The 27,743-nt window shown below is 41.3% G+C and overlaps 1 protein-coding gene across 2 annotated transcripts; it reads left to right on the top strand.

Annotated features, from left to right (window-relative positions):
• Window positions 1-4,034: 4,034 nt before the first annotated feature.
• Window positions 4,035-26,269, top strand: ZNF527 (zinc finger protein 527). 2 transcript variants are annotated; one of them, XM_003252703.4, is made up of 5 exons: window positions 4,035-4,162; window positions 7,077-7,150; window positions 12,208-12,334; window positions 13,390-13,485; window positions 21,433-26,269. In XM_003252703.4, the coding sequence occupies exons 2-5, from the start codon at window positions 7,118-7,120 to the stop codon at window positions 23,004-23,006; spliced, it is 1,830 nt and encodes a 609-aa protein (XP_003252751.1). In that variant the 5' UTR covers window positions 4,035-4,162; window positions 7,077-7,117; the 3' UTR covers window positions 23,007-26,269. The 2 variants fall into 2 exon arrangements, with proteins under 2 accessions (XP_003252751.1, XP_012365727.1); XM_012510273.2 differs by having other exon boundaries at window positions 4,113-4,162; window positions 12,208-12,324.
• Window positions 26,270-27,743: the final 1,474 nt, after the last annotated feature.

Below are 27,743 nucleotides of genomic sequence, written 5' to 3'. Positions count from 1 at the left end.
TTCAGTGACAAAAGTGGAATGGAAATGATTGTGAGAAAAAGGTACAGTGTATGTACCTATAAATGTTAAAAAAGAGCTGGCTCATGTATGTTTAATGAATGATGGTGGTTATAAAATTGCAATGGTATTTAGATTCCACTGCATGGGTTTTAAAGAATGATATAAAAATCTTATTTTATTTTTATTTATTATTACTTTTTTTTTTTGAGACCTAGTCTTGCTCTGTCACCCAGGCTGGAGTGCAGTGGTGCGATCTCGGCTCACTGCAAGCTCCGCCTCCCAGGTTCATGCCATTCTCCTGCCTCAGCCTCCCAAGTAGCTGGGACTACAGGCGCCCGCCACCACACCCGGCTAATTTTGTTTTTGTATTTTTAGTAGAGATGGGGTTTCACCATGTTAGCTAGGATGGTCTCGATTTCCTGACATCATGATCCACCCGCCTCGGCCTCCCAAAGTGCTGGGATTACAGGCGTGAGCCACCACGCCCGGCCTATTATTACTATTTTTTGAGATAGAGTTGTGCTCTGTTGCCCAGGCTGGAGTGCAGTGGCATGATCTCAGCTCACTGCAGCCCCCGCCTCCTGGGTTCAAGCGATTCTCCTGCCTCAGCCTCCTGAGTAGCTGGGATTACAGGCGCCCACCACCACGCCCAGCATATTTGTGTATTTTTAGTGGAGACAGGATTTCACCATGTTGCCCAGGCTGGTCTTGAATCCTGACCTTAAGTGATACGTCCGCCTCGGCCTCCCAAAGTGCTGGGTTTACAGGCATGGGCCACGGTGCCCAGCCTAAAAATGTTATTTTAAAATATCAATATTCAAAATATGCTAGAGGCTGGGCACCGTGGCCCATGCCTGTAATCCCAGCACTTTGGGAGGGCAAGGCGGGCAGATCATGAGGTCAGGAGTTCGACACCAGCCTGGCCAACCTGGCGAAACCCCATCTCTACTAAAAATACAAAAATTAGCCAGGTGTGGTGCCACGTGCCTGTAGTCCCAGCTACTTGGGAGGCTGAGGCAGGAGAATCACTTGAACTCAGGAGGCGGAGGTTGCAGTGAGCCGAGACCGTGCCATTGCACTCCAGCCTGGGTGACAGAGCGAGACTCCATATATAAAAAAAAAATGCTAGAAATGATATCTTTGCATTATTTAAAAATGTAAAAAGGGCTTTATTATTTTTCAAAATTATTTCAAGAGGCATAGAGCAAAACATTTTAAAGACTACTGCTCTGATAAAGGAAGATCAACCTTATTACCTTCATGGGCATGTATGCCAAAGAGAAGTAAATAGTGTTGCTTCCTGTCCCATACCAGCATATCTGAACTTTTTAAAGTTATCACACCTCTGCACCCCAATTCCCCCAACTGTAAGATTGGATAAAAATATTTATTTTTTAGTATTGTAACAAATGAGAACATTTACAAAGGAAATTATGCAGTTCTTGGGTCTTTGAAGTCACCCATTAAATGCAAATTATCTTCCCCAGAAGTTAGCCATGGGGAGTTTTTTTTTTTTTTGAGACAGAGTCTCTGTCACCCAGGCTGGAGTGCAGTGGCGTGATCTCAGCTCGCTGCAACCTCCGCCTCCCCGGTTCATGCCATTCTCCTGCCTCAGCCTCCTGAGTAGCTGGGACTACAGGCGCCGGCGAGCACACTCGGCTAATTTTTTTGTATTTTTAGCAGAGACGGGGTTTCACCGTGTTAGCCAGGATGGTCTCGATCTCTTGACCTCGTGATCCACCCATCTTGGCCTCCCAAAGTGCTCGGATTACAGGCATGTACACCACGCCAGGCCGGATTTTTTATTTATATGGATTTGAAATTCATAAATTATTGTGTAGAGAGGTTCTTCACTAGTATTAATACTAGAGTATGGATTCATTTAAAATATCTTAATAAAAAAGGTCAAAGAAAATTATGCTTTATCTTTCCCTAGGCACTAGACTGCCAAAACCAGTTACTGCCGGGCTGAGACCCCCTCCTCAGAGCTCTTAGGTAGTGGCAAATCCAACTCTTCCTTTTCATTCTCTAAGCTCTAGAGTGTTAGCTGTTTCCTCAAGTTACAAATCTCTCCCTTTGTGCTCTTTCAGCCCTCCAACATTATGTCGTCAGTTTCCTGTAATTAAATTCCCTTGTGGTTCTGCTTTCTTGACTGGACCATGATGGACAGAGCACTACCATTATTTGTTTTAGCAGTGCAGCCACATAGTTGGCATACTTTCAGAACCACTGCCTAATCTGTGGAAATGACCAAACTTAAACTAGTGTTGGACTTGGTGATATAAGAAAAATAAAGGACAAAAGGCCTTCCAATAATCACTGACATATAAGGAGATAGTCATATACACCCCTACAAAAAATTAAAAACCGAACTTAGCCAGGCGTGGTGGCATGCATCTGTGGTACCAGCTACTTGGGTGGCTGAGGTGGGAGGATTGCTTGAGCCCAGGAAGTCAAGCCTGCAGTGAGCCAAAATGGCCCCACTGTACTCCTGGGTGACAGAGAGAGACCCTGTCTCAACAAAAAGAATGGAGAATCTTAAATTTCAGCACCTCGGTATGAAACATCCAAGATGACCTCTAACTTTCCTGATAATTAAGTCCAGGGAAGAACTGTTTAATGTAATTGTCAAGTACCAAACCACAATTATCATCCAAAGAACACTGAATTTGTAAATTTCCCCATTAAAGCAACCCAACTATTATATGTTTGTAGAGCCTTTAAAAAAATCTGATTTCTTCTGAAAGTAATAAAGCCCAATTTCACAGAGTAAACAGCAATCAGTTCTACCCTAATACCCACACTCCTTTTGTAGAAGATTATCTGGCCTTAGCAATTAGAGGGCTCTTTGTGGCAGGGGATTGGAGGACGTATTCTCCAAGGAGGCATTCTCAAGAACTTCCCTTTGCTTCCACATAAGAATCTTGACTTACTAGGATCTTGACATGGATGCACTTTTCAGATCTTTCAGGGACTGGAGATGGGGAAGAATGCTGCTTTAGTCTGGAACTTTCACTCACGGGCTCACATTCTTGTCCTGACTGTGGGCAGTTTTTTTAAAGCTGGGCCCTAAAGTTGTAGAGTGAAAAGGTGGAAACAACAGCAGCAGAAACACCAGGGCTATCGGCTACCAAACTACTTAGGGCTTTGGTGCAAACAAACAACCTCATAGTAATGAAATCTAATCACCCGTCTGTGACTGGCATCACATTAGGTACAGGCAGAGATGGGGCATAAAAATGAGGATAACAGGCGGGGCGTGGTGGCTCATGCCTATGGTTCCCTCACTTTGGGAGGCCGAGGTGGGCGGATGGCTTGAGGCCAGGAGTTCCAGACCATCCTGGCCAACATGGAGAAACCCTTTCTCTACTAAAAATGCAAAAATTAGCCGAGTATGGTGGCGGGCGCCTGTAGTCCCAGCTACTCGGGAGGCTGAGGCACTAGCATCGCTTGAATCCGGGAGGCGGAGGTTGCAGTGAACGCCGAGATTGCCTCAAAGAAAGATACCAGAGACCCCGCCCATGGCAGGAGATGGGGGTGAAGGAACAGTAAGACCGGGAGACAGTCAGATACACACATCGGATTAGTGGTATCCTCACAGTAACAGAAACGGTCACCCCCAATTTCAGCCACAGTCTCTTTCATCCACAATCACTTTCACATTCAGCTACCCACAATCCCGGGACGTGATTTAAAATACAGAAGCTCCCTGCACTGACAAAATCCGCCGCTCCTTTCGTCGGCAAGCATAAGGGTGTGCAGCAACAGTCACACACGAACCACCACACCCAAGCATTCAACCAGTCAGCCCTGCGCGCAGCCTGGCCACTTTCCCCCACACAGCAGCTTACGGTCACTGGATAGCCTAGGACTGCATACAGCCCTCTCCAGTAACAGCCCCCGCGGGGCAGGCGCGCAGTGGAGGGGGCCACAGGGTTCTCTGGGAGATGTAGTTCAACGATGACGGCCGTGGCGCAAAGCGTTCTGGGGCTCGTGGTTCGCGGGGTCCATGGGGAACGCGGTGTCGCTGGTTCAGATCTCGCAGAGCTCAGAGTCCTGCAAGCCTCAGTCCTCGCCTCGCTCCTCCTCGCGGAGGATTCTGGGAGGTGACGTCGCGGGTCTCGGTCGCGGGGCCCGTTTGCAGAGCCCGCGGCGCCGGGAGGTGAGTGGGGCCGCGCCCGGGGCGAGAGCGGGAGGTCAAGGGAAGGCTCCGGGTGGACCGGCCGTGCCAGGGATGGGAACCCGGCAGGAGTCGCTGGGGAGGCCGTGTGTGTTTCACTGTGTTACCAACTATGTGACAGGCTGCGGGTGTGACAGAATGTGATCTTGTGTCACTGTGTGTTTGTGTTTGTGCGCGTGCGCCCGCTTGTGTGTGACTGTAACCATCTGTGTCTGGGGGTGAAACTGTGAATATGTGTGTTTGTGTGTGACTGTCTCTGCAGGTGTAGCTGTGTATGTGTTTATGAGAGACTGGGGTGTGACATTGTGTGTTTGTGTAAATGCATGTATGTGGTTATGTGACCACCTGTTTCTGCGGATACAATTGCGTTTGAATGTGTGTGACAGCAAGTGTGATTGTGCGACTATGACCATCTGTCTCTGCAGGTATAGTTTTGTATCGGTAATTGTGACAAGATGTGTGACTTCTGTGGTATGCTACTTTGTGTGTGATTGTGTGTGATTGTTTATCTCTGTTGGTGTAATTGTATGTGACCATCTATCTTTGTGCTTATGTGGCTGTGTATTGTGTGAGATTATGGGAGTGTTTGTGTGACTCTGTATATATTTGTGATTGGGTGAGAATTTGTGTGTATATATGAGATTGTGGGATTGTTGTATGAAGCACAGAAATATTAAAATTGCCCAAGTTCACACAGTTAGCAAGTGACAGCACCAGAACTCAAACCCAAGCAGTTAAGCTCTAGAGGTCTCGCCTTTTTTTTTTTTTTTTTTCTCTTGAGATGGAGTCTCACTCTATTGCCCAGGCCGGAGTGCAATGATGTGATCTCAGCTCACTGCAACCTCCGCCTCCCAGGTTCAAGTGATTCTCCTGCCTCAGCCTCCCAAGTAGCTGGGATTACAGGCGCGCACCACCACACCCGGCTAGTTTTTGTATTTTTAGTAGAGACGGGGTTTCACCATGTTGGCTAGGCTGGTCTCCAACTCCTGACCTCATGATTCGCCCACCAGAGCCTCCCACAGTGCTGGGATTACAGGCATGAGCCGCTGAGCCCTGCTGCAGTTTTTATGGACAATTTCAAGCTGCAGTACACTAAGGACATAACTGCTAGGGACTGAGTTGCCTAGTGCAAAGTAGTCCAGAATTAGGGGGTGAAATTGGGGGGTGATGTATACCGAATTCTAGGTCAACCACAATTGTCCCTTTCTTTTTTTTTTTTTTTTTTTGAGACAGAGTCTTGCTCTGTCCTGTAGGCTAGAGTGCAGTGGTGCAATCTTGGCTCACAGCACCCTCTACCTCCCGGGTTCAATCAAGCCTCCCATCTCAGCCTCTCGAGTAGCTGGGACTACAGACACATGCCACCACGCCCGATTAATTCTTGTACTTTTTGAGAAGATGGAGTTTTGCCATGTTGCCCAGGCTGGTCTTGAATTCCTAGGTTCAAGTGATTTGCCCACCTTGACCTCCCAGAGTGCTGGGATTACAGGTGTGAGCCACCGTGCCCAGCCTGTCCCTATTTTTACGATGAAGAAATGTTGGCTCTAAGAGGACAAGGAACTTACTTCAGATTGCCCAGTTTGTTGTTGCTTTAGTATTAAAATTTGGCGATGTTTCCCTCAGGCTGCATTTCTGTAGAGAAATAAAGGTAACATCTGCCATCTCTAAAGATGCCTCTCTAAGGAATATATGGCATTGATTACTCGGGTTGTGTTGAATATTTCCCATTCAGACATCGTGGCCTCTCAAAAGAGGACTGGTTTTGGGGTCACATTTTAGTTGGACCCCTGACTTTGAGTTGGTTGTTTAAGCTTCTGGAACCTCCCTTTTACTACCAGTAAAGTGGAGATATTAATACCTATCTTTGTAGTTTTGTGGAGCAGTAGTAGTTCTGAGGATTAAATGAGATGACACAATGAGATAACTGTGTGTGACAGTCTATCTTTGTGCTAATACGGCTGTATGTGTGTGAGAGAGAGATTATGCCATTGATTGTGTAAATGTGTATATGTTTGTGATTGGGTGAGAATTTTATGTGTATGTGAGATTGTGGGATTAATCATGTCAGACCTAGTCTGATTGTGAGGCACAGGAAGATTAAAATTACTTGCCCAACACAGCATGAGTTAACATTGTATATTTATATTACATAAGGCACAGTAAAATTTATTTATTCATTTATCTAATATTTTTGAGAGACGACAATGGTTTGGTGGTGTTCTGTCATTAGAATACACCAGTGAACCAAACAAAACCTAGTTCTCTTGGATCTTACAATCTTGTATGGGAAGAGAAACAATAAAGAAACAAAGCAGTATGTAACATGTCCAGTGGTGATAAATGCTGAGAAAAAAATAATTCAGCGTAAAGAAAAATGGAGTACCTGGAACAGGGGTTCCCTCGAGGTAGAATTTTCAGGGAAGTCCCTCTGATGAAGGGACACCCGAATGCAGATAGGAATAAAGAGGAGTGGCCCATGCTGGTGTCTGGGAGAAGGTTCCAGTCAGAAGGAAAAGGTCACAACCCTGAAGGAGGGGTGTACACAGTGTTTGAGTAACAGTAGGAAGACGTGTGCCTGGAGTGTGGCGAGCAAGGGGCAGAAGGGTAGGAAATTAGGTCAGAGGTGCAGCCAGGGCAAGATCATGAACCACCTTGTTGGCTGTAGGACAGACTTTGGCTTTTGTTGAGTTCAGGCTATGCATCCTTAATATATAAATCAAGAGTTTGAGAGTTAAGTTTAGCATTGGATTCCACCCCGCCACCCCCGGCCAGATCTTGGAAAAGGTGAGGCTGGCCCATGTAGGGAGAAGAAAGGGGCAATAGTTCTATTTTTGTGGGTCTTGGACCAAAAACATAGGGCTGGCACATCATCATTTCTTTGTTAACTCTCCCTTCTCAGGACTTTGTTCCTCTTCAGAAGAGAAAACTGAAGAAGGAGGAATGGCTGTGGGGCTTTGTAAAGCCATGTCCCAGGTAAGCATGCTCTTTCACTTTGTTTTCAGACATTTGACCTCATTTTTCAGGACTTTCGGACCACAGGGAAAGTCACAAATAGCCCAATGAGCACCCCTTCCACTTTTCTCTCTCCATCTTTTGTTCATATAATCCTTCTACAAAACACTTAGTATCTTTTTTACTCAGCGTTATGCTCAAATGTGTGATGGAGCAGAGCTATCCTCTTTAGATGGATGATGATTTGTTGAGTTGGCGATGAGTGCAAGTGAAATAAGATATAGAGTTTGATTACTGAGTGATCTATTAAATAGGGAGGTCAAGGATGGCCTCTCTGAGGAAGTGACATTTAGCAAAGCAAAACTTCAGTGAAAGTAGCAGGTAAGTTTTGTGGAGATCTGGGGAAGAGCTTTAAAAGAGGGAGTACAAAGTTATTATGGTGGGAGCATGTTTGGTGTATTCCAGGAATAGCAATGAGTCTGTCCTTGGAAGGAAATGAGCACTATGATGTCAGAGTTATACTTGGGAACCAAATTACGTAGGCCCTTTCAAGTCATGAGCTGAAATTTGAATTTGGTTCTAAGTGAAGGAGAGGCATTGGAACGTTTGTAATCTGATTTGATTTATGCCTTAAAGTGAAAACAGATAGCAGGGGAGTACAGGTGGAAGCAGGGAGGCCAGTCAGGAGACTCTTTTAGTAATCCAGACAGGAGGTGATAGCAGCCTGGACCATGGCGGTGGCATTGGAGCTAGTGAGATTCTGGGTATAGACTGGAGATAGAAAATGTGATTTGATCAAGGATTAGTTGTGGCATGTGAGAGGAAGAAGTCAGGATGCTTACAGAGATTTTTGGCTAGGCAGCTACATGAATGGGCATGTCATTTACTGAGCTGGAAAGACAATGTGAAGTGAGATGGACATCAAGAATTGAATTCTGGTTATATTTAGAGACCTTTTGGATATCCAAATGGAATGCTGATTATACATCTGGAGTTCAGGACTATAGATGTGAATTTGGGAGTCCTTAGTGTTTTGTTTTTTTTTTTCTTTCTTTCTTTTCTTTTCTTTTTTTTTTTTTTTTTTTTTGAGATGGAGTGTTGCTCTGTTGCCCAGGCTGGAGTGCAATGGCGCAATCTCGGCTCACTGCAGCCTCTGCCTCCCGGGTTCAAGCGATTCTCCTGCCTCAGCCTCCCGAGTAGCTGGGATTATAGGCACATGCCACCACGCCCAGCTAATTTTTGTATTTTTAGTAGAGACGGATTTCACCATGTTGGCCAGAGTGGTCTTGATCTCCTGACCTCGTGATCCACCGGCCTCGGCCTCCCAAAGTGCTAGGATTACAGGGGTGAGCCAGCGTGCCCAAACGTCTTTAGTGTATTTAAAGCATGAGACAGGATGAGATTATCTTGAGGGCAAGGTTCTGGTGAATGTAGATAGGAAAGAGGTTGAAGGACTGAGTTTAGGATGTTCAACATTTAGAGCCACACAAGAAGAGGAGGAACCAGCAAAAGAGACTGAGAAGAGCTGATGTAGAAGGAAAACCAGAAGAGTGTGGGTTCTGGAAGCCAAGAGGAGAAAGTGTTTCAAGGATGGGATGATCACCTGAGCTAAGTTCTTCTGAGAGGGACTGAAGAAGACGAAGACTGAGAACTCACCGTTGGATTTGGTAACATGGAAATATTCTTGACAAGAGCTACTTCATGGAATGACTGGGATGAAGACATCATTGTGGTGGGTTTAAGGGAGAATGGAGGCCAGGTGTGGTGGCTTATAGCTGTAATCTCGGTACTTTGGGAGACCAAGATAGCGGGACCATCACCTGAGCCCAGGAGTTCAAGACCATCTATGTATGCAGGGCAACATAGGGAGACTCTGTCTCTAAAAAAATTTTTAATACTAAAATCCAAAAACATAGGCATGGTGGCAGATGCCTATAGTCCCAGCTGCTTGGGAGACTGAGGTGGGAGGATCACTTGAGCCCAGGAGTGTGAGGCAGCAGGGAGCTATGATTCATGTGGTACACATTCCACCTTGTGCAACAGAAACAGAGTGAGACCCTGTCTCAAAAAAAAAAAAAAAAAAAAGGCCAGGTGCAGTGGCTCATGCTCATGCCTATATTATCCCAGCACTTTGGGAGGCTGAGGCGGGTAGATCACCTGAGGTCAGGAGTTCAAGACTAGCCTGGCCAACATGGTGAAACCCTGTCTCTACTAATAATACAAAAATTAGCCAGGTGTGGTAGCGCATGCCTGTAATCCCAGCTACTCGGGAGTCTGAGGCAGGAGAATCTCTTGAACCGGAAGGTGGAGGTTGCAGTGAGCCGAGATCGTGCCGTTGCACTTCAGCCTGGGTGACACGAGCGAAACTCCATCTCCAAAAAAAAAAAAAAAAAGACAGTGAATTTAGACTTACAATAGTGTAGCCAGCAGGCACATATGAGTACTCTAAATTGTGATATGCTGTAAGTGCAAAGTATATACCAGATTTTGAAGATTCAGTACAAAAAAGAGTATAAGAAGTCTCATTAATTTTTTTATATTGATTACATGTTGAAATGATAACATTTTCGATATATTGGGTTAAATAAAAATGATATTTTTTCTATTTATTTTTTTCTTGTGACTACTGGAAAATTTCAAATTATATACGTGACTCAAATATTTCTGGTGGATAACACTGGTCTAGACAACTTATCGGAAGAGTTTTGTTATTAAGAGGAGTAGAGAAATGGGACAATAGCTAAAGTGAGATCATGGAAGGGAACTTATTTATTTATTTATCTGTGTATTTATTTACAAGACGGAAGACATTGCATCAGTTGATTTGCTGATTGGAATGATCCAGTAAAGTGAGAGTAGTTGGTAGTACAAGGGAGAGAGGTGAAAATGTCTTAGTGTGGGCAAGTGGAGGGACTAGTCTTCAAAGCCTAGAGTTTTATCCATAGTCATGGAGGGCAGACAGAATATACAGGTGTCAGTACAGATACAGAAGGGTAAGTACATACTGTGGCTGGAGGATGAGGAAGTTCAAAGTGAGAACGGGATGAGTTGATGGTGGTTCGAGAGAGAGTTATGAAATAGTCACCAGGAGAGGGGGAGAGTGAATTTATTAGGGAAGCATAGTAGAGTGGTTCTGCAGTGCTTTTGAGGACTCTCTGGCCATCTGCAAGAAGTACTTTGTGTCAACATGTTTTATCAATCAGGGTTCTAGCAAGGCACTCAAAAGGCGACTATTTACAAGTATTATCAGGACATAGAGAAACTGTGAAGGCTCATGCTGTGCTCCGGGGCTCATAACAGCATAGCTCTCTTACTAACCCTAGATCTTTGAATCCAGAGACAGAGAGCTGGGTGGAGGGGCCCCTGACAGGTGCTCTGAACTTTGATTGAAAGACAGAGACCACCCAGGGTGGCACTCCCACCCAGGGAGGGAGCCAGGGGAATAAGTATTCTGCCTTACTTACCTTCCTTTCATCTCTTGCTTGTGGCTGAACCCAACAGAATATGGGATGGGACAAGGGAGTTTATTGATGCAGTCAGCCTCCTAGGACTCAGAAAAGAGTAGAGGAGCACATGGAAGTTATACAACACTATGGAGTTGTGTAATTTTTTCCCTAGACACATTCAGCCATAGCCATAATTCCACTATGTAGAATAACCATATTTGATAATTCTTTTCTTTTCTTTTTTTTTTTTTGAGACGGAGTCTTGCTCTGTCACCCAGGCTGGAAATGCAGTGGCACGATCTTGGCTCACTGCAGCCTCCTCTTCCCGAGTTCAAGCAATTCTCCTGCCTCAGCCTCCCTAGGAGTTGGGACTACAGGCATATACCACTACGTCCAGCTAATTTTTGTATTTTTAGTAGAGATGGAGTGTCACCATTTTGGCCAGGCTGGTCTCGAACTCCTGACATCAGGTGATCTGCCTGCCTTGGCCTCCCAAAGTGCTGGGATTACAGGCATGAACCACTGTGCCTGGCCTGATATTTCATTATTTTTGATTAAAAAAAAGAGAACATACTGTACAGACTGGAACCCTATCATTTTTAAGCACTGAATACTCTTTCTTCATATGGACATTTTATAGGAAACACATACCATTTATTCCCTGAGTAGCAAATATTTACTGAGAGTTTACAATGTGATCAGTTTTGTAATAGACACTGGATAGATATCAGCTTATAAAACAGATCTCTTTCCCTTCATTCAGCCTACAGTTCAGTGCTATAGCCTAAACTCTATTTTTGAACAGGTAAGTTTTTTCCAGATTTTTTGCATAACCTTCCAATGAAAATTCTGTCTAAGTCGCTTCACATATACTTCACTATTTCTTCAGGATATGTTCCTGGACGTTTCTCCTTACATATAAAGTCTAACTTTCAGGCCATACTCTTTTGTTAAAGCCCAGTTCAAGGCCTTTCTCCTATTCTGCCCCACCTGATCTCAATTTGGGGAATATAAAGTAATCCCCCATATAAGATTTTCTTTATACTTAGTATATGCATACAACTTAGTCTTTGCTGTTTCTTGTTATAACCTAATTTTGTGTATATATGTCTTTTTTACAAAAAATGTAAAATTTTCTTTTTTTTTTTTTGTGACGGAGTCTCGCTGTGTCACCCAGGCTGGAGTGCAGTGGCGCGATCTCGGCTCACTGCAAGCTCCGCCTCCCGGGTTCACGCCATTCTCCTGCCTCAGCCTCTCCGAGTAGCTGGGACTACAGGCACCCGCCACCACGCCCTGCTAATTTTTTTTGTATTTTTTAGTAGAGATGGGGTTTCACCGTGGTCTCGATCTCCTGACCTCGTGATCCGCCCGCCTTGGCCTCCCAAAGTGCTGGGATTACAAGCTTGAGCCACCGCGCCCGGCCTAAAAAAAAATGTAAAATTTTCAAACAGTGAGTCCATTTCTAATATTTCTCTTCTCTTAAAGTATTTGACAAAACTCATCATGTAATTGTTCTCTAATAATTATTTTCCTCGCATCACTTAGAGCTTTGAACTCTGGCCAAATTCATCTTTTTTGCTAGGACCATATGGATGTCTGGGCACCTGGTGAACAAGAATTTTTTTATTTCAGGGGTTGGTGACCTTCAGAGATGTGGCGCTAGACTTTTCTCAAGAAGAGTGGGAATGGCTGAAGCCATCTCAGAAGGATTTATACAGAGATGTCATGTTGGAGAACTACAGGAACTTGGTATGGCTTGGTAAGGATGTTTCTCCCCCATAATTTAAAAATCTTCCTCTGGGGTGTTTTTGCTTCCTCTGTTGAGAATATCTAGGACATCTTAAGACATCTTAAAAGCACTTACTTGCCTTTCTTGTTCCTGTTCCCAGGAAATGATTTGAAATATGTATATATTTTTAACTTTTTAAGTTTCTTAAATTTTAATTAATTAATTTACTTTTGGCAGACATTCTGAACACATGAAGTAATTTCTTTTTTTTTTTTTTTTTTTTTTTTGAGACAGAGTCTTGCCCTTGTCGCCCAGGCTGGAGTGCAATGGTGCAATCTCGGCTCACTGCAACCTCCGCCTCCTGGGTTCAAGCAATTCTGCTGCCTCAGCCTTCTGAGTAGCTGGGATTACAGGCGCCTGCCAACACACCCAGCTAATTTTTGTACTTTTAGTAGAGATGGGGTTTCTGCATGTTGGCCAAGCTGGTCTCGAACTCCTGACCTCAGACGATCCGCCCACCTCAACCTCCCAAAGTGCTGAGATTACAGGCATGAGCCACCGCGCCCAGCGTATGAAGTAATTTCATAGAGTTGGAAATGAGTAGTTCCCTTTGCGATAGAATGGTGGTTTGGAACAGCAACATCAGCATGTCCTGGGAATTTGTTAAAATGCAAATTATGAGGCCCCATTCTAGATGTACAAAATCAGAAACTCTGGGAGTAGGCTCAGTAGTCTGGGTTTTAATAAGCTCTCCAAATGACCCTGATGTCTGTTAAAGTTTGAGCGCCACTGTAATTTCTGACGCAGTAGTTCTGGGTTGGGGCCTGAGAATGTGCATTTCTAATCAGTTCCTAGGTGATGGCTGCAGCTGCCGTAGCACTTTGAGAACCACTGCCACGGCAGAAACTTCATCCTCTTCCTCATCCATACAAGTGTCATTCCATTCTCTAGCCCTTCCTCTAATGTCCATTCTTGCCTGATGATCAAGAGATTGGGTCTGCGTCCTAGAACAGCTGTGGCATGTTGATTTGTTTGTCTGTATGTCTGTCTGTCTCTTGCTCTCATTTTTCTTCCCCTGTGAACAGGACTCTCCATTTCTAAGCCCAACATGATCTCCTTACTGGAGCAAGGGAAAGAACCGTGGATGGTGGAGAGAAAGATGTCACAGGGTCACTGTGCAGGTGAGTGACAGATCACCAGGCAGGGAGGACTATTGTAAGGTACTCAACCAAGTAGTAAGTAGGAAACTGTTTTGAGCTTCAGGTGGGATGAGAACTGAAATCTCCTTAGTATGTGCTTCCCTAGAAACCTCACCACACCCTGGGGTTTTTTCTTTTTCTTTCCATCAAATTATACTCTCTGATCTTCCACCTATACCCTGAATCTCAATCCTCAGCTCTCTTTTCCTTTTATGGTTAGAATTGTATTACATTTCTAGATTTCTTATTCAGAGTTTTTATTTTTATCAGAATTATCAAAGATATGTACACACAGTGTTTAAAGAATCAAGTAGTAGTATTAGGTTGGTGCAAAACTAATTGCAGTTTTGCCAAAAAATGCAATTACCTTTGCACCAAAAAGCCTATAGAAGGCTTTTTCCCTTAAAGAAGGGATCTTGTTCCCGGCTCCCCAGTTTCCCTCTTCCTAAAGCTATCCATTTTCTTTTCTTTCGTAGTTTCTTTTGGTGTTACCTTCATGTCTCCAAAAATATGTTTATGTTGCCACTCTTGATTTTTTTTCAGGGTGAGCCCTTATTCGGTATCTTCTTATAAGAAAATAAGGAGTTAGCACTTTCTTCTCCTGAATCCAACACATAACGCACACACACAAATACACACATTTCCCATCCCCTATCTTATCAATGTCATAATTTTGATTAAGTCACTATTCAGCATTTATTTTATTATGGCCATTTAGTGCTAGTCATAGCTGTGCTGTGCATATGCCAAGTTACTTTTTCTCTACACCTTTTTATTTTCCCTGGAGTTAATAATGACTTGGGAATTTTGTTTGTCATTTTTTTTTTTTGCTTAGTTTATATATACATATCCCTAATCCAGTTCCCGACTTACCATCAATTGTCTGAATCTTTCAAGACAGTTGGACATATTAGGTGATCTATTGACTTCATCTTCTTGGAGAAATCTCTCCTGGAATCCTCAGATACGCTTCACTCTACACAAATGGCTCATTATATTTGCATGCACTCAATTTGGATCTATCTGATTTATCTGATATTTTCTCATAATTAGATTGAGGTAGTGCATTTTTGCAAAGAATATCACAGAAATAATGTTGTATCTCTCTCAGTGCATCATTCCAAAGGATGTATAATGTCGATATGTCTTATTATTGGTGATGTTAACTTTGCACACTTAGTGAAGGTAGTGTCTGCTTGGTTTCTCCATTATAAAGTTCTTATTTTTCTATTTGCAATTAATAAATATCTTGGGGGAGATACTTTGAGATTATTCAGTTTCATCTGTAATTTTTGCCCATTTATTGTAGCATTTATTGCTGGATCTCTTCAACTATTATTACTGTGGTATTAACCTAATGTTGATTTTTTCCATTTCCCTCTTTTCTTTGTGTATACTAATTGGGATTGTTCTGTAGGAAGAGCTGCTCCTTCCCCTCCATTTACTTATATATTCAATTATATTTATGGATTTTTTTCCTATGAGGTAAATCTAATTTACCTCATAAAATTTAATGACTTCATAAAATTTAAATGGATTTATTTTTGGATTTATGGATTTTTATTTCTATGAAGTAAATCCAATGAATCATTATGTTTCTCAAATCGTTCCAGCTTTGAATGTTGGAATCTCCTTCGCATTGGTTGCTTTGACCTTCTGACATGCCCCCATGCATTTTTTGGGCATGTCCTTCCTTCTGGCACAAGGTATTCCAGGTTCTCTTATTTTCCTTGCCCCAGCCTTGAATCAACCACTTCTCCAAGGAGCCCTCATTGCTTTACTGGGAAATGGTGTTTAGAAACCAAGCTAGGTATGCTCTAGGCTACTGGGATGTCACTGCTTCTGGCCTTGACAGCAGCTAAAGCTAGGAAATAGATAGATAGATAGATAGATAGATAGATAGATAGATAGATAGATAGATATTTACACACACACCCTTATATTTATTTCTGCCTCTTTTTTTCCCATTTTTTTATTACCTCTATCTTTTTATATACTAAAACTATCAGTTTATATTAATAACTTGATTTCTAGTCCTACTTTACAGGGTTTATTGTAGCCTTCCTCCTTTACTTATTTGTAATTTCTTTTTCTGATAATGAGAAAAAATACATTTACCTATTTGTTCAATCTTAGTATATACATAAAGTAGTTTCAGAATTTCTAACCTATTTCTCTGTGAGAAACAAATTTACCAGCTAGATTTAGGTATTTGTGTATAGTACTTTTTGTTTTAGTCTTAAAGTGTCCAGCCAAAATACTATTTCCAAAATTACTTAGGTTAGTTATTTCGGGTCCATTTGTACTGTTTTTGTTTGAGATGGAGTCTCGCTCTCTCACCAGGCTGGAGTGCAGTGGGCAATCTTGGCTCACTGCAACCTCCGCCTCCCTGGTTCAAGCAATTCTCCTGCCTCAGCCTCCTGGGTAGCTGTGACTACAGGCGCATGCCACCATGCCCGGCTAATTTTTGTATTTTTAGTAGAGACGGGGTTTCACCATGTTGGCCAGGATGGTCTCAATCTCTTGACCTCATGATCCGTGCCAGCCTTGGCCTCCCAAAGTGCTGGGATTACAATTATGAGCCACCGTGCCCGGCCCTATATACGTAGTTTTATAAGGAATTGCTACATTCCCCTCCAGAAAAGTTGTCTGCTTAGTTTTTTTCCTACTGTAACAAATTAGCACACATTTAGTGGCTTAATACAACACAAATTTATTGTAGCTCTGGAGGTCAGAAGTAAAAAGTAGGCCTTACAGAGCTAAAATCAAGATGTCAGCAGCCTACATTCTTTCCTAAGACTGTATGGGAGAATGTGTTTCCTTTATTTTTTATGCTTTTTTTTTTTTTTTTTTTGATGGAGCCTTTGCTCTGTCACTCAGGCTGGAGTGCAATGGCACGATCTTGGCTCACTGCAACCTCCGCCTTCCGGGTACAAGTGATTTTCCTGCCTCAGCCTCCCGAGTAGCTGGGATTACAGGTGCTCGCCACCATGCCTGATAATTTTTGTATTTTTAGTAGAGACAGGGTTTTGCCATGTTGGCCAGGTTGATCTCAAACTCCTGACCTCAGATGATCCACCCTTCTTGGCCTCCCGATGTGCTGGGATTATACAGGTGTGAGCTACCACACCCAGCTGATTTTTTTTTTTCTTTTTTTTTTTGAGACAGAGTTTTGCTCTTGTCTTCCAGGCTGGAGTGCAGTGGCACGATCTTGGCTCACTGCAATCTCTGCCTCCCGGGTTCAAGCGATTCTCCTGCATCAGACTCCCAAGTAGCTGGGACTACAGGTGCGTACCACCACACCCAGTTAATTGTTGTATTTTTAGTAGAGACGGGGTTTCACCATATTGGCCAGGCTTGTCTCGAACTCCTGACCTTGTGATCCACCTGCCTCGGCCTCCCAAAGTGCTGGGAGTATAGGCATGAGCCACCATGCCCAGCCTATTTTCAACTTTTAAAAATAACTTTAAGTGTAGGGCTTATATGCAATACAGATTTGAGTTTTACTTTATAAACCAATCTGATTATCTTTTCATTTTAATAAGTGAAAGTCTAATTACATTTTTGGTAAATTTGGGCTTAATCCTATATATTGTCTTATGTTATATTTTCTGGGTTTTATAGTTTTTAAAAAGCACTTTCAGGCTGGGTGTGGTGGCTCATGCCTGTAATCCCAGCAGTCTGGGAGGCCGAGGTGGGTGGATCACGAGGTCAAGAATTCAAGACCAGCCTGGCCAACATGGTGCAACCCCATCTCTACTAAAAATACAAAAATTAGCCAGGCATGGTGGTGTGTTCCTGTAATCCCAGCTACTTGGAAGGCTGAGGTAGGAAAATTGCTTGAACCTGGGAGGTGGAGGTTGCAGTGAGCTGGGATCGCGCCACGGCACTTCAGCCTGGGTGACAGAACAAGACTCCATCTCGGAAAAAAATTTAAAAATAAAAATAAATAAAAAATAAAAATAAAAAAATTAGCCTGACATGGTGCTGTGCACTTATTATTCCTGCTACTTAGGAGACTGAGGTAGGAGGGTCACTTAAGCCTGGGAGGTCAAGGCTGCAATGAGCTGTGATAGTGCCACTGGACTCCAGCCTCGGCTAGGTGACAGAGCAAGACCCTGTCTCAAAAAAAAAAAAAAATGTGTACCTTGAAGTAAAATTGCTGGAACATGGAAGTGCATGTTTTAATTTACAAGATACTCAACTTGTTCTGGGAAGTGATTGTATCAGTTTATGCTCGTACTAACAATGACAGTGTCTGAGAATGGCGTTTCCTTCCTCTCTTGATATTCTTCAACTTAAGGTTTTGATATTGTCCTTAATATTGGCTAACTGAAATTTCTGCTAATACGAGGAAGGGAAATGCTCTTATGGTTTTAATTTACTAGTGATATTATTGAGCATCTTTCCAGGAATGCATTGTCTATAAAGTTTTTCTCTTCTGTGAATTACCTGCTCATACATTTTTCTGTTTTGTTTTTTGAGACAGGTTCTCACTCTGTTGCCCAGGCTGGAGTGCAGTGGCATGATCTTGGCTCACTGCAGCCTCTACTGAACTCAAGCAATCTTCTCACCTCAGCATGCGCACCACTGCACCTGGTTAATTTTTTTGTTTATTTTTCTTGTAGAGACGAGGTCTCACTGTGTTGCCCAGGCTGGTCTAGAACTCCTGGGCTCAAGCGATCCTCCCATCTTGGCATCCCAAACTGTTGGGATTACTGGCATACTTCCATTTTTGGAGAATTAGATTATTTGTCTTTTTCTTACTGATTTGTAGTAGAACTAAATTCTGGGCATTATTCATTTTCCTATGATACATGTTTTAGTTGTTTTTTCTCAGATTGTCCCTTGCCTTTTGACTTTGTGTTTTCTCCCACACACAAGTTTTCAAGGTTAATGTCAAATTCATTCCCTTCAAGCAGATGTGGTCAGGATGGTAGTGAGGAGGTCATGCTCCCCTTCACTGTGTTCTCTGTGTCTTGCAGGTTTTTAATGCTGTAAGTGTGTTTCTCTTGATATTTTTTTCTTGACCTTTTCCACAATGATAGGGAATTTTACAAGTCAACCCTGGTTGAGTTCTTTCACAGAGATTTTGGTGGAAGAAAGGTATAAAATGCAAGGGCTTAGGTCCTATTATTGGTTTTGGAATGTTCTTTTTTTTGTTCATAATTTTCTTTTATATTATTGATTACTTTTGTCCAAGTTTATTTAAAATAATTTTGTTAAGTTCTGAAATAAAATCCTTATGGAATTCTGGTTGAAACTGACCTGATATAAATTAACCTGTGGTAAAAACATATGCATATATTATTTTTTTGCTTTGTTGCAATTATATATTACATGAGTTCATTTAAATCTTCCTTAGAAGAATTTTGTAACATTTTGTAGGACTTTTTTTGTGTTCTTGCCAACCTTACTCCCTTCTCTTTTCCAATTACTTACATAGCAGTTGTAATCTCAACTCACTGCCTTCACCTCAGGTTCTCTTCCACTGTCTTATCACTTGTAATCTGGCTTCTGCCCCACTAGTTTAGCTACATCCGGGTACCCTTCTTCATTTTCATATCCTTCAGCTTACTGAGATGTATAAGATAGTTCTTACCACTATCCATTTTCTCTTTTCAGAGCTCTGTTCTCCCTTTGACGGACTCTTTCCCCTGTTTTTCTGTTGTTTCCTCATTTACCATAAGATCTTTGTCATATTAATGTGGATCTCTGTCCAGTTCTGTCTAGTAGAACTTTCTTTTCTTTTTTTTTTTTTTTTTTTTTTTTTTTTTTTTTTTTTTGAGACAGTCTAGCTTTGTTGCCCAGGCTGGAATGCTGTGGCGTGATCTCGGCTCACTGCAACCTCCACCTCCCGGTTTAAGCAATTCTTGTGCCTCAGCCACCCGAGTAGCTGGGATTATAGATGTGAACTACTGCCCCCAGCTAATTTTTGTATTTCAGTAGATACAAGGTTTCACTGTGTTGGCCAGGCTGGCCTTGAACTAATGGCCTTAAGTGATTCACCTGCCTCGGCCTCCCAAAGTGTTGGGATTATAGGCGGGAACCCCCATGCTTGGCGTCTAGTAGAAATTTATGTGATGATGGAAATAATCTGTATGTGTGCTTTCTAATACAGTAGCCACTAGCCACATTTGGCTTTGAGTGCGTAAGATGTGGCTAGTGTGACTAAGGAACTGACTTTTTAAAATATTATTTAAATTTAAATTGCTGCCTATACTTAGTGGCTACCGTATTGGATAGCATAGCTCTATACAGTCTTTTAATCAAGGGGATCCAATCTGTAAGTCTATGTGTAAAGATAGTGGTTGGAGCTCCAGGCACCTCAGAGTCTCCCATGTTGGAAAATGTCTGTAGTCTTCTCCCATCAGACTTCTTTTATTTAGCATTAAGTTAGTGATTGTATAAATCTGCTATTTGCCTGGAGTAAAGATTTATTTTTGGTAGGATGGAGTATAGTGGCTTCAGGTAATGCCTACAAGAGATGAGATCCAGGCAAGTGAGTGAGGGAACAGAAGTAGTTATATTTCTAGGGAAAGAATGAATGGTATGGACCTAACAAAGGACAGGCCAACAAGGCCTCTCAGGCCTGGGTGTAGACAGGCTAAGAAAAACCAAAGCTGTGCATAGGACGGACTGATAGGGATGAGGCTTTCCTTGGGTGAAGGCTGTATTGGAAAGAAGAAAGATACAGATGAATAATATTTCCTTTTCAATTTTGTTCTGACCTATACTGGAGACAGCTTTACTTTTCAATAGATGAGAAACTGTTATGGCAAAGACTCTATCTATTTAACCCCCAAATGCCAAAATAATAGTTCTAAAATAATCCCTAACCACATCTAAACATGAAAATGTCTCTGTCACTGAAAGAGTCACTATATTTTGGAATCCTGATTATAGCCTTGAACACCAAGCTCATATTCTCCAAGAATTATTCCTTAACTAAGCTAGTGAGTTTTGATCTCTTTTTTCCTGACATTTATACCTGTAATAATCTATATCATATTGGCTTATCCTTCATTATGTGCCATATGGAATTATCACCTGCACAGGCTTGAGCTTTCAGAATTTACAAAAGGTAGAAAGACCTTGTGTCAGGCTTTCCCCCCTCTACTAGGTACTTCGGACCTACTAATAGGTTCTATGTATTTGAATATATTGGCTGATTATTGTGGTGTGAAAGGACTTTCTCATTTTTTGAGATCATCTTCTAAAAAATAGTTTTATTTCTACCTTACCCCAACCAATATCCTCTCCTGAAAGTATCACATATCTTCTCAATAGGCATCATTTTCCCTTAATGATGAGAAAAGCTGACCACTAGGTTTCTTTTAGTCACTGAGAAAAAATATACATAAATTTTCGCTGGACCCTGATAAAAATCTTAGAAGTTGTTGAACAGCATTAGTGGAAAAAGTTGCTATGAGATTAATCTGGCAGCAGTCATCCATTTAACAACTTGCCGACATTGTCCAAGGCATTGGATGCAACAGTAGAAGAAAAAGGGGCAAACATCCGTCCCTGCCCTCATGGAGCTTTCAGTCTTATGAATACCAGTGCAGGATGGACTGGAGGGTTTAAAGACTAGAGGCAGGGAAACTGGCTGTGATCTAATCAGACATCCTCAATTCCTTATCTTGTTAGCATTTAGCTTTGCCTGCCTTTTGATGACCTGCATTTTACCTGTGTCCCCAACTACCACCTCCCCATCATCAACACATATACCTTCCCTTCTCAGCTCTCTTTATTCTTTGTGCTTCCATTGTCTTTTGTTCATATAGCATGGCCATATTTGGGAGCTATTAGAACTGCATACTTTCTACCCTCCTTCCCCCCAGTTAAATTCTTCCATTTCTTCTATAACATTTTTCTTCCTCATAGCAAAAGAACAAAGGAGACATTTGCTTTCTTGATATTTTTCAGACTGGGAGTCTTGGTGTAAAATTGAGGAATTATCTCCAAAATGGTTTATTGATGAAGATGAAATATCCCAGGAGATGGTAATGGAAAGGCTAGCAAGTCATGGCCTTGAATGCTCCAATTTCAGAGAAGCCTGGAAATATAAGGGTGAATTTGAGCTACATCAGGGAAATGCGGAGAGGCATTTCATGCAAGTGACAGCTGTTAAGGAAATCTCTACTGGGAAAAGAGACAATGAATTTAGTAATTCTGGGAGAAGCATACCCCTGAAATCAGTATTTTTAACACAACAGAAAGTTCCTACCATACAGCAAGTACATAAATTTGATATTTATGATAAACTCTTCCCCCAAAATTCAGCCATAATTGAATACAAAAGACTCCGTGTTGAGAAGGAATCTTTGATAGGTAATGAATGTGAAGAATTCAACCAGAGTATGTACTTTAGTAAAGATACAGGAATTCCTCTTGGGGAGAAACCTTATGAAAGTAATGATTTTTCAAATCTCTTAAGTTTCCACTCATTACTTACTCAACATCAGACCACTCATTTTGGAAAATTACCCCATGGATACGATGAATGTGGTGATGCCTTTAGCTGTTACTCATTCTTTACTCAACCTCAGAGAATTCACAGTGGAGAGAAACTATATGCATGCAATGACTGTGGAAAAGCCTTTAGCCACGACTTCTTTCTCAGTGAACATCAAAGAACTCATATTGGGGAGAAACCTTATGAATGTAAGGAATGTAACAAAGCCTTCAGACAGAGTGCTCACCTTGCTCAACATCAAAGGATCCACACTGGAGAGAAACCGTTTGCGTGCAATGAATGTGGGAAGGCCTTTAGCCGTTATGCCTTCCTTGTTGAACATCAGAGAATTCACACAGGTGAGAAACCATATGAATGTAAAGAATGTAACAAAGCCTTCAGACAGAGTGCTCACCTTAATCAACATCAGAGGATTCACACTGGAGAGAAACCCTACGAATGTAATCAGTGTGGAAAAGCCTTCAGCAGACGCATAGCCCTTACTCTGCATCAAAGAATTCACACAGGAGAGAAACCCTTCAAATGTAGTGAATGTGGGAAGACTTTTGGCTATCGCTCACACCTGAATCAACATCAGAGAATTCATACCGGAGAAAAACCCTATGAATGCATCAAATGTGGGAAGTTTTTTAGGACTGACTCACAACTTAATCGACATCATAGAATTCACACTGGAGAGAGACCATTTGAATGCAGTAAATGTGGGAAAGCCTTCAGTGATGCTTTAGTTCTAATTCACCATAAGAGAAGTCATGCAGGAGAGAAACCCTATGAATGTAACAAATGTGGAAAGGCCTTCAGTTGTGGCTCATATCTTAATCAACATCAAAGAATTCATACTGGAGAGAAACCCTATGAATGTAATGAATGTGGGAAGGCTTTTCATCAGATCTTGTCCCTAAGACTACACCAGAGAATTCACACTGGAGAAAAACCTTATAAATGTAATGAATGTGGGAATAATTTTAGCTGTGTCTCAGCCCTTAGACGACATCAGAGAATTCATAATAGAGAAATGCTCTGATTATAACAAGTATAAGAGAGAAAACATTTGGTTACCACTCAGTCCTTATTGAATATTAGTGAGTTCTTTTTGGTTAGTAATTATTTGAATGTAGTTCATATTTCAGTTAATGAGTATCCATTATTTAAAGTAGCTCAGTAGTAGACATTTGTTAGACTCTTTTTTTTTTTTTTTAAGACAGAATCTCGCTCTGTCACCCAGGCTGGAGTGCAGTGGTGCAATCTTGGCTCACTGCAGCCTCTGCCTCCTGGGTTCAAGCAATCCTCCTGCCTCAGCCTCCTGAGTAGCTGGGATTACAGGTGCCTGCCACTATGCCTGGCTAATTTTTGTATTTTTAGTGGAGACGGGGTTTCACCATATTGGTCAGGCTGGTCTCAAACTCCTGACTTTAGGTGATCCACCCGCCTCAGACTCCCAAAGTGCTGGGATTATAGACGTGAGCCACCATGCCCGGCCACATCTGTTACTTTTCGATCTGTTCTATACCTGCTTACCCCACCCTCAATGCATATGATTCTGATGAAACTGTTAATCAGGGACAGCTGTGGATTGGTCACAGGCTGGCCAATTATTTCCCCCAACCTAGTGATAAGGGATTGGCAAATGGCCCTGTCTGGATCAATGAAGTCCTTTGTGAGTATTCCTATGGGTAGTAAGAGAGATTTTATTCTAGAATTGCAAGTTTCAAGGATTTAATAAGTTTAAAAACTCACCAGTAGCCTTTTTGCCACTCATGAGGAAAGCTTTCCCAAAGAGAAATCTTTAGCAGAGGAAAATGGTGAGAGACAGAAATCTGATGACATTGTTTGAGCTCCTGGATTCAGTCATTCCTGACAGCTACACCATCACCATCCTTTTTCATTTTTTGTGATCCAATAAATTTCCTTTTTTTTCTTTTTTCTTTTTTTTTTTGCTTAATTTGTATTAGATTTTTGCCTCATGGAATTAGAGTGCTGATTCACACATTCTATGTTTGCTATACGTAAGAGAAAACCTTAATTTTTTACGTGGCATAATTATTTATCCTGAGGAGAAACCTTATGATATAACAAGTTTATGAAAGTTGAATACACAGCCTTCATAAAACTGAGATAATTGTTACATTTTATTTGTCGATAAAATTATTTTAGTGTTTCTTAGTTTTTTTCACATTATGGATGAATATTTTAAAATTCACTAAGTAAAATTCTTTAACAGGCTCCCCCTTAAGGAGTTGAAATCATTTGTCACAGTGACTCACCATTTGCCTGTAAAGAGAGAATGGAAAGCTAAGGGAATAATGGTTTCATTTGTTTAATGAATGGCTTTTCATCTTCAAGGAATTACTTAATTTTCTTCTTTCAGTATGTGGCTAAACATATTCTGTGGCAGAATATAATAAAATTAAATTGTAAATGAGATCTTTTGTGGGTGGGCTGTAAATTTGGTTTAAGGCAGGGTGTGATGGCTCATGCCTGTAATCCCAGCACTTTGAGAGGCCAAGGCGGGCAGTTCACCTGAGGTCGGAAGTTTGAGACCAGCCTGACCAACATGGAGAAACCCCGTCTCTACTAAAAATACAAAATTAGCTGGGTGTGGTGGTGTGTGCCTGTAATCCCAGCTACTTGGGAGGCTGAGGCAGGAGAATCGCTTGAACCTGGGAAGTGGAGGTTACAGTGAGCGAAGATCGCATCATTGTACTCCAGCCTGGGCAACAAAAGCGAAACTCCTTCTCAAAAAATAAATAAATAAATAAATAAATAAATAGATAGATAGATAAATAAATAAATAAATTTGGTTTAAGAAGTGTATGGATAACTTCTTTGTGGCTGGAGATATCAGACAAAGATATTGCTGGCAGAAAGAATCAGTCATTTTTAACAAATGGTAAAAGTAAAGCAGTTAATGCCTAAAATTTTTAGAGACTAAATCATTTCCATTATTGGGAGTAATGAGGAAGATGAAGGTGTGGGGCAATACATTTCTTTTTTATCTGAATGGATGTAGGTAAATAAACTGGTGATATGGCAGCTGGGCCATCTTGAATAGTCAGAACCTGTAATAATATTGGGTATTGCCTGAAGAGCGTCTATAAAAACATATCAGAACAAATGAAAGAGGAAAGAATGAAGGATTTATATGTGTGCATAGAGTGAATATATGTGTGCATAGAGTGAATATATGTGTGCATAGAGTGAAATGTTCAATTTATACTTATTTCTAATAAAATCTGAAAATTATTTTTCATAAATATTCAAATTCCCTTTAAACAGCTTAAAATACAGATTTAGTGACTCAATACTTCAAACCTTGAATAGAAACAAATATGATTATAAAATATTTCCAAACTTATGTTACATCTAATCTGATATATATTAATATTGTAAGCTTAATTCATGTCATCATTTCTTTATTTTTTATTATATTTCCTGGAGGTATAAGGATATTTATTTTTATAATTTCCAAGCACTGAGTAATAATTTATTTCAGAAAGTTTCAGAAGGTTACAGTAAACTTACCAAAGTTGAAGAAGAAAAATGACTCAGATCAGTAAGAAGAGTCTGAGTTACTCACTAATTTATTTATTTTATTTTATTTTATTTTATTTTATTTTATTTTTTGAGACAGGGTCTCACTCTGTTATCCAGGCTGGAATGCGGTGACACAATCATGGCTCACTGCAGCCTCCACTTCCCAGGCTCAAGCGACCCTCCCACCTCACCCTCCTGAGTAGCTGGGACTACAGGTGTGCTCTACCACACCGGGCTAAAGTTTTGCATTTTTTTGTAGAGATGGGGTTTCGCGAGTTGCCCAGGCTGGTCTTGAACTCTTGGCCTGAAGTGATTTGCCCATCTCGGCCTCCCAAAATGCTGAGATTATGGGGATGAGCCACTGTGCACAGCTACTAATCGATTTTTGATCTAAGTATGGCACCTGATTTCATCCTCGAGAGTGACGTAAACCTAAGCTACTGGTTCATTCTCTGTTTATATAGTTAAACTTCACTTGTAATGTTGATAAAATGTTTTGTACCCATGTGTTTAGCTTAAGTGTTTGTATTTTACAATCTGATGTTTCTCCTCACAATGAAATACTAAATTTTGTTTCTTTTCAACTGTACAACCCATTGTCTTGTGATATATTGACCTGATCTCTTAGGATTAGTGAAAATTTATGCTTTATTAATATTTGATTGTTATTAGGACCATCTAGAGATTTATGTTTATGTGTGTGTATGTGCATCTGAAGATGTGTATTTTATTTAAATTTTTTGTATTAAGTGCCTACTGTGTGCCAGGCTTTGTTCTAATCTAAGCAATGGAGATACAGCAGTGAACCAGACAAAAATTCCTGCCTTCAGAGAGCTAATTTCTAATGAGGAAGACTGAAAAAGATATGTAAGTAAAATATATAATATGTAAGAAAGTAAATTCCAAGGAGAAAAAGATGAAGGAAGGGATGGGGATCCAGGGAAGGCCCCTTCTGAAGTTAACTTTTGAGTGAAGACCTAAGAGAGAGATATCTATCTGTCTGTCTGTCTGTCTGTCTGTCTATCTATCTATCTATCTATCTATCTATCTACCTACCTACCTACCTACCTACTCATCCATCCATCTATCCAAACTACATATATATACCCACCTATAGACACATTTATATGCCTTTATAGCTAATAGGAAGGAAATCTTTAGTGGTATATATACATTTACACTTTACTAATTCTCATCATATCTACATATTTGTGTGTTACATTTTAACACTTGACTCAGATGAATTTATGGCCTTTTACAATCTGAACAAATTTCACTTAATTATAGTGTATTTAATGTTGGTACTTAATTGTCAGAATTTAGCCACTGGGGATTACTTTAAGAAAACTCCTTGCTCCCTCCAGTACATGAATTTTGGACAAAATTGCTGCCATTATGATTGAGCCCGTTTTAGAGATCGCTGGGGAAAAAAATGTTTCCTTTTTAGATCATGGTTTCATGCTGATTTCTGGTTCCGTCTCAATATACTTTGTCATACCCTACTAAGATTTTCAACTTTATTCACAAAACTCGAGACAGGGAGGTAATAGATTGGATGGTGGAGAAAAGTAGATTGCTGGAAGCCATGAGGTGGCAATACTTCACTAACAGAGGAATAAGTCACCTTCCTGGACAGCTTTCTTAGGCATTTACACAGTAATTCCTCACATATTCTTTGAGAAAGAGTAGGGAAAGTATCAGCTCTTTGGATATTGCGACAAGTATGGACTTTGGAGTTAGACCTACATATGGATGTCAACTCTTTGTCAGGAGAGCTTGAATAAGTGATTCAGGCTCAGTTTAGTCATCTGTAACACTGGAATAATATTCTAGCCTTTTGATTTTTTGTGAGGATTAATTGAAAGAATGTAATTTGTAAACAGTTAACAGTGGGGTTATTATTAATGATAAAATCAATCACAAGGAGTTGGACTGTGTCCCTGAAAGCCAGCTACTCATGGGGGACGGAATTGTGAATTCAACCCACGTCCTTCCTCTATGTACATGGGTTGAGTCCCAAACAGCAGTGGCCCCAGCCCATCTTTCTGATCCTGGAGTGGCAGCTGCAGCTCCAGAGTCTCCCAGAGCCCCCTCTGTTTGGATATATATATATATATATTTTTTTTTTTTCGAGACGGAGTTTTGCTCTTGTTGCCCAGGCTGGAGTGCAATGGCACAATCTCAGCTCACTGCAACCTCCCCCTCCTGGGTTCAAGCGATTCTCCTG

The sequence above is a fragment of the Nomascus leucogenys genome, chromosome 11, assembly GCF_006542625.1.
Source record: "Nomascus leucogenys isolate Asia chromosome 11, Asia_NLE_v1, whole genome shotgun sequence".
NCBI lineage: Eukaryota > Metazoa > Chordata > Mammalia > Primates > Hylobatidae > Nomascus > Nomascus leucogenys.
The sequence above is the reverse complement of the archived record's forward strand: the minus strand, read 5'-3'. Positions and strand labels throughout refer to the sequence as shown.

Excerpts from the sequence above, each read along its gene's own strand:
- ZNF527 (XM_003252703.4), top strand. The coding sequence starts at position 7,118 with ATGGCTGTGGGGCTTTGTAAAGCCATGTCCCAG. Across the intron at positions 12,335-13,389 it reads CAGGAACTTGGTATGGCTTG|GACTCTCCATTTCTAAGCCC; the intron begins GTAAGGATGTTT and ends CCCTGTGAACAG. Across the intron at positions 13,486-21,432 it reads GTCACAGGGTCACTGTGCAG|ACTGGGAGTCTTGGTGTAAA; the intron begins GTGAGTGACAGA and ends GATATTTTTCAG.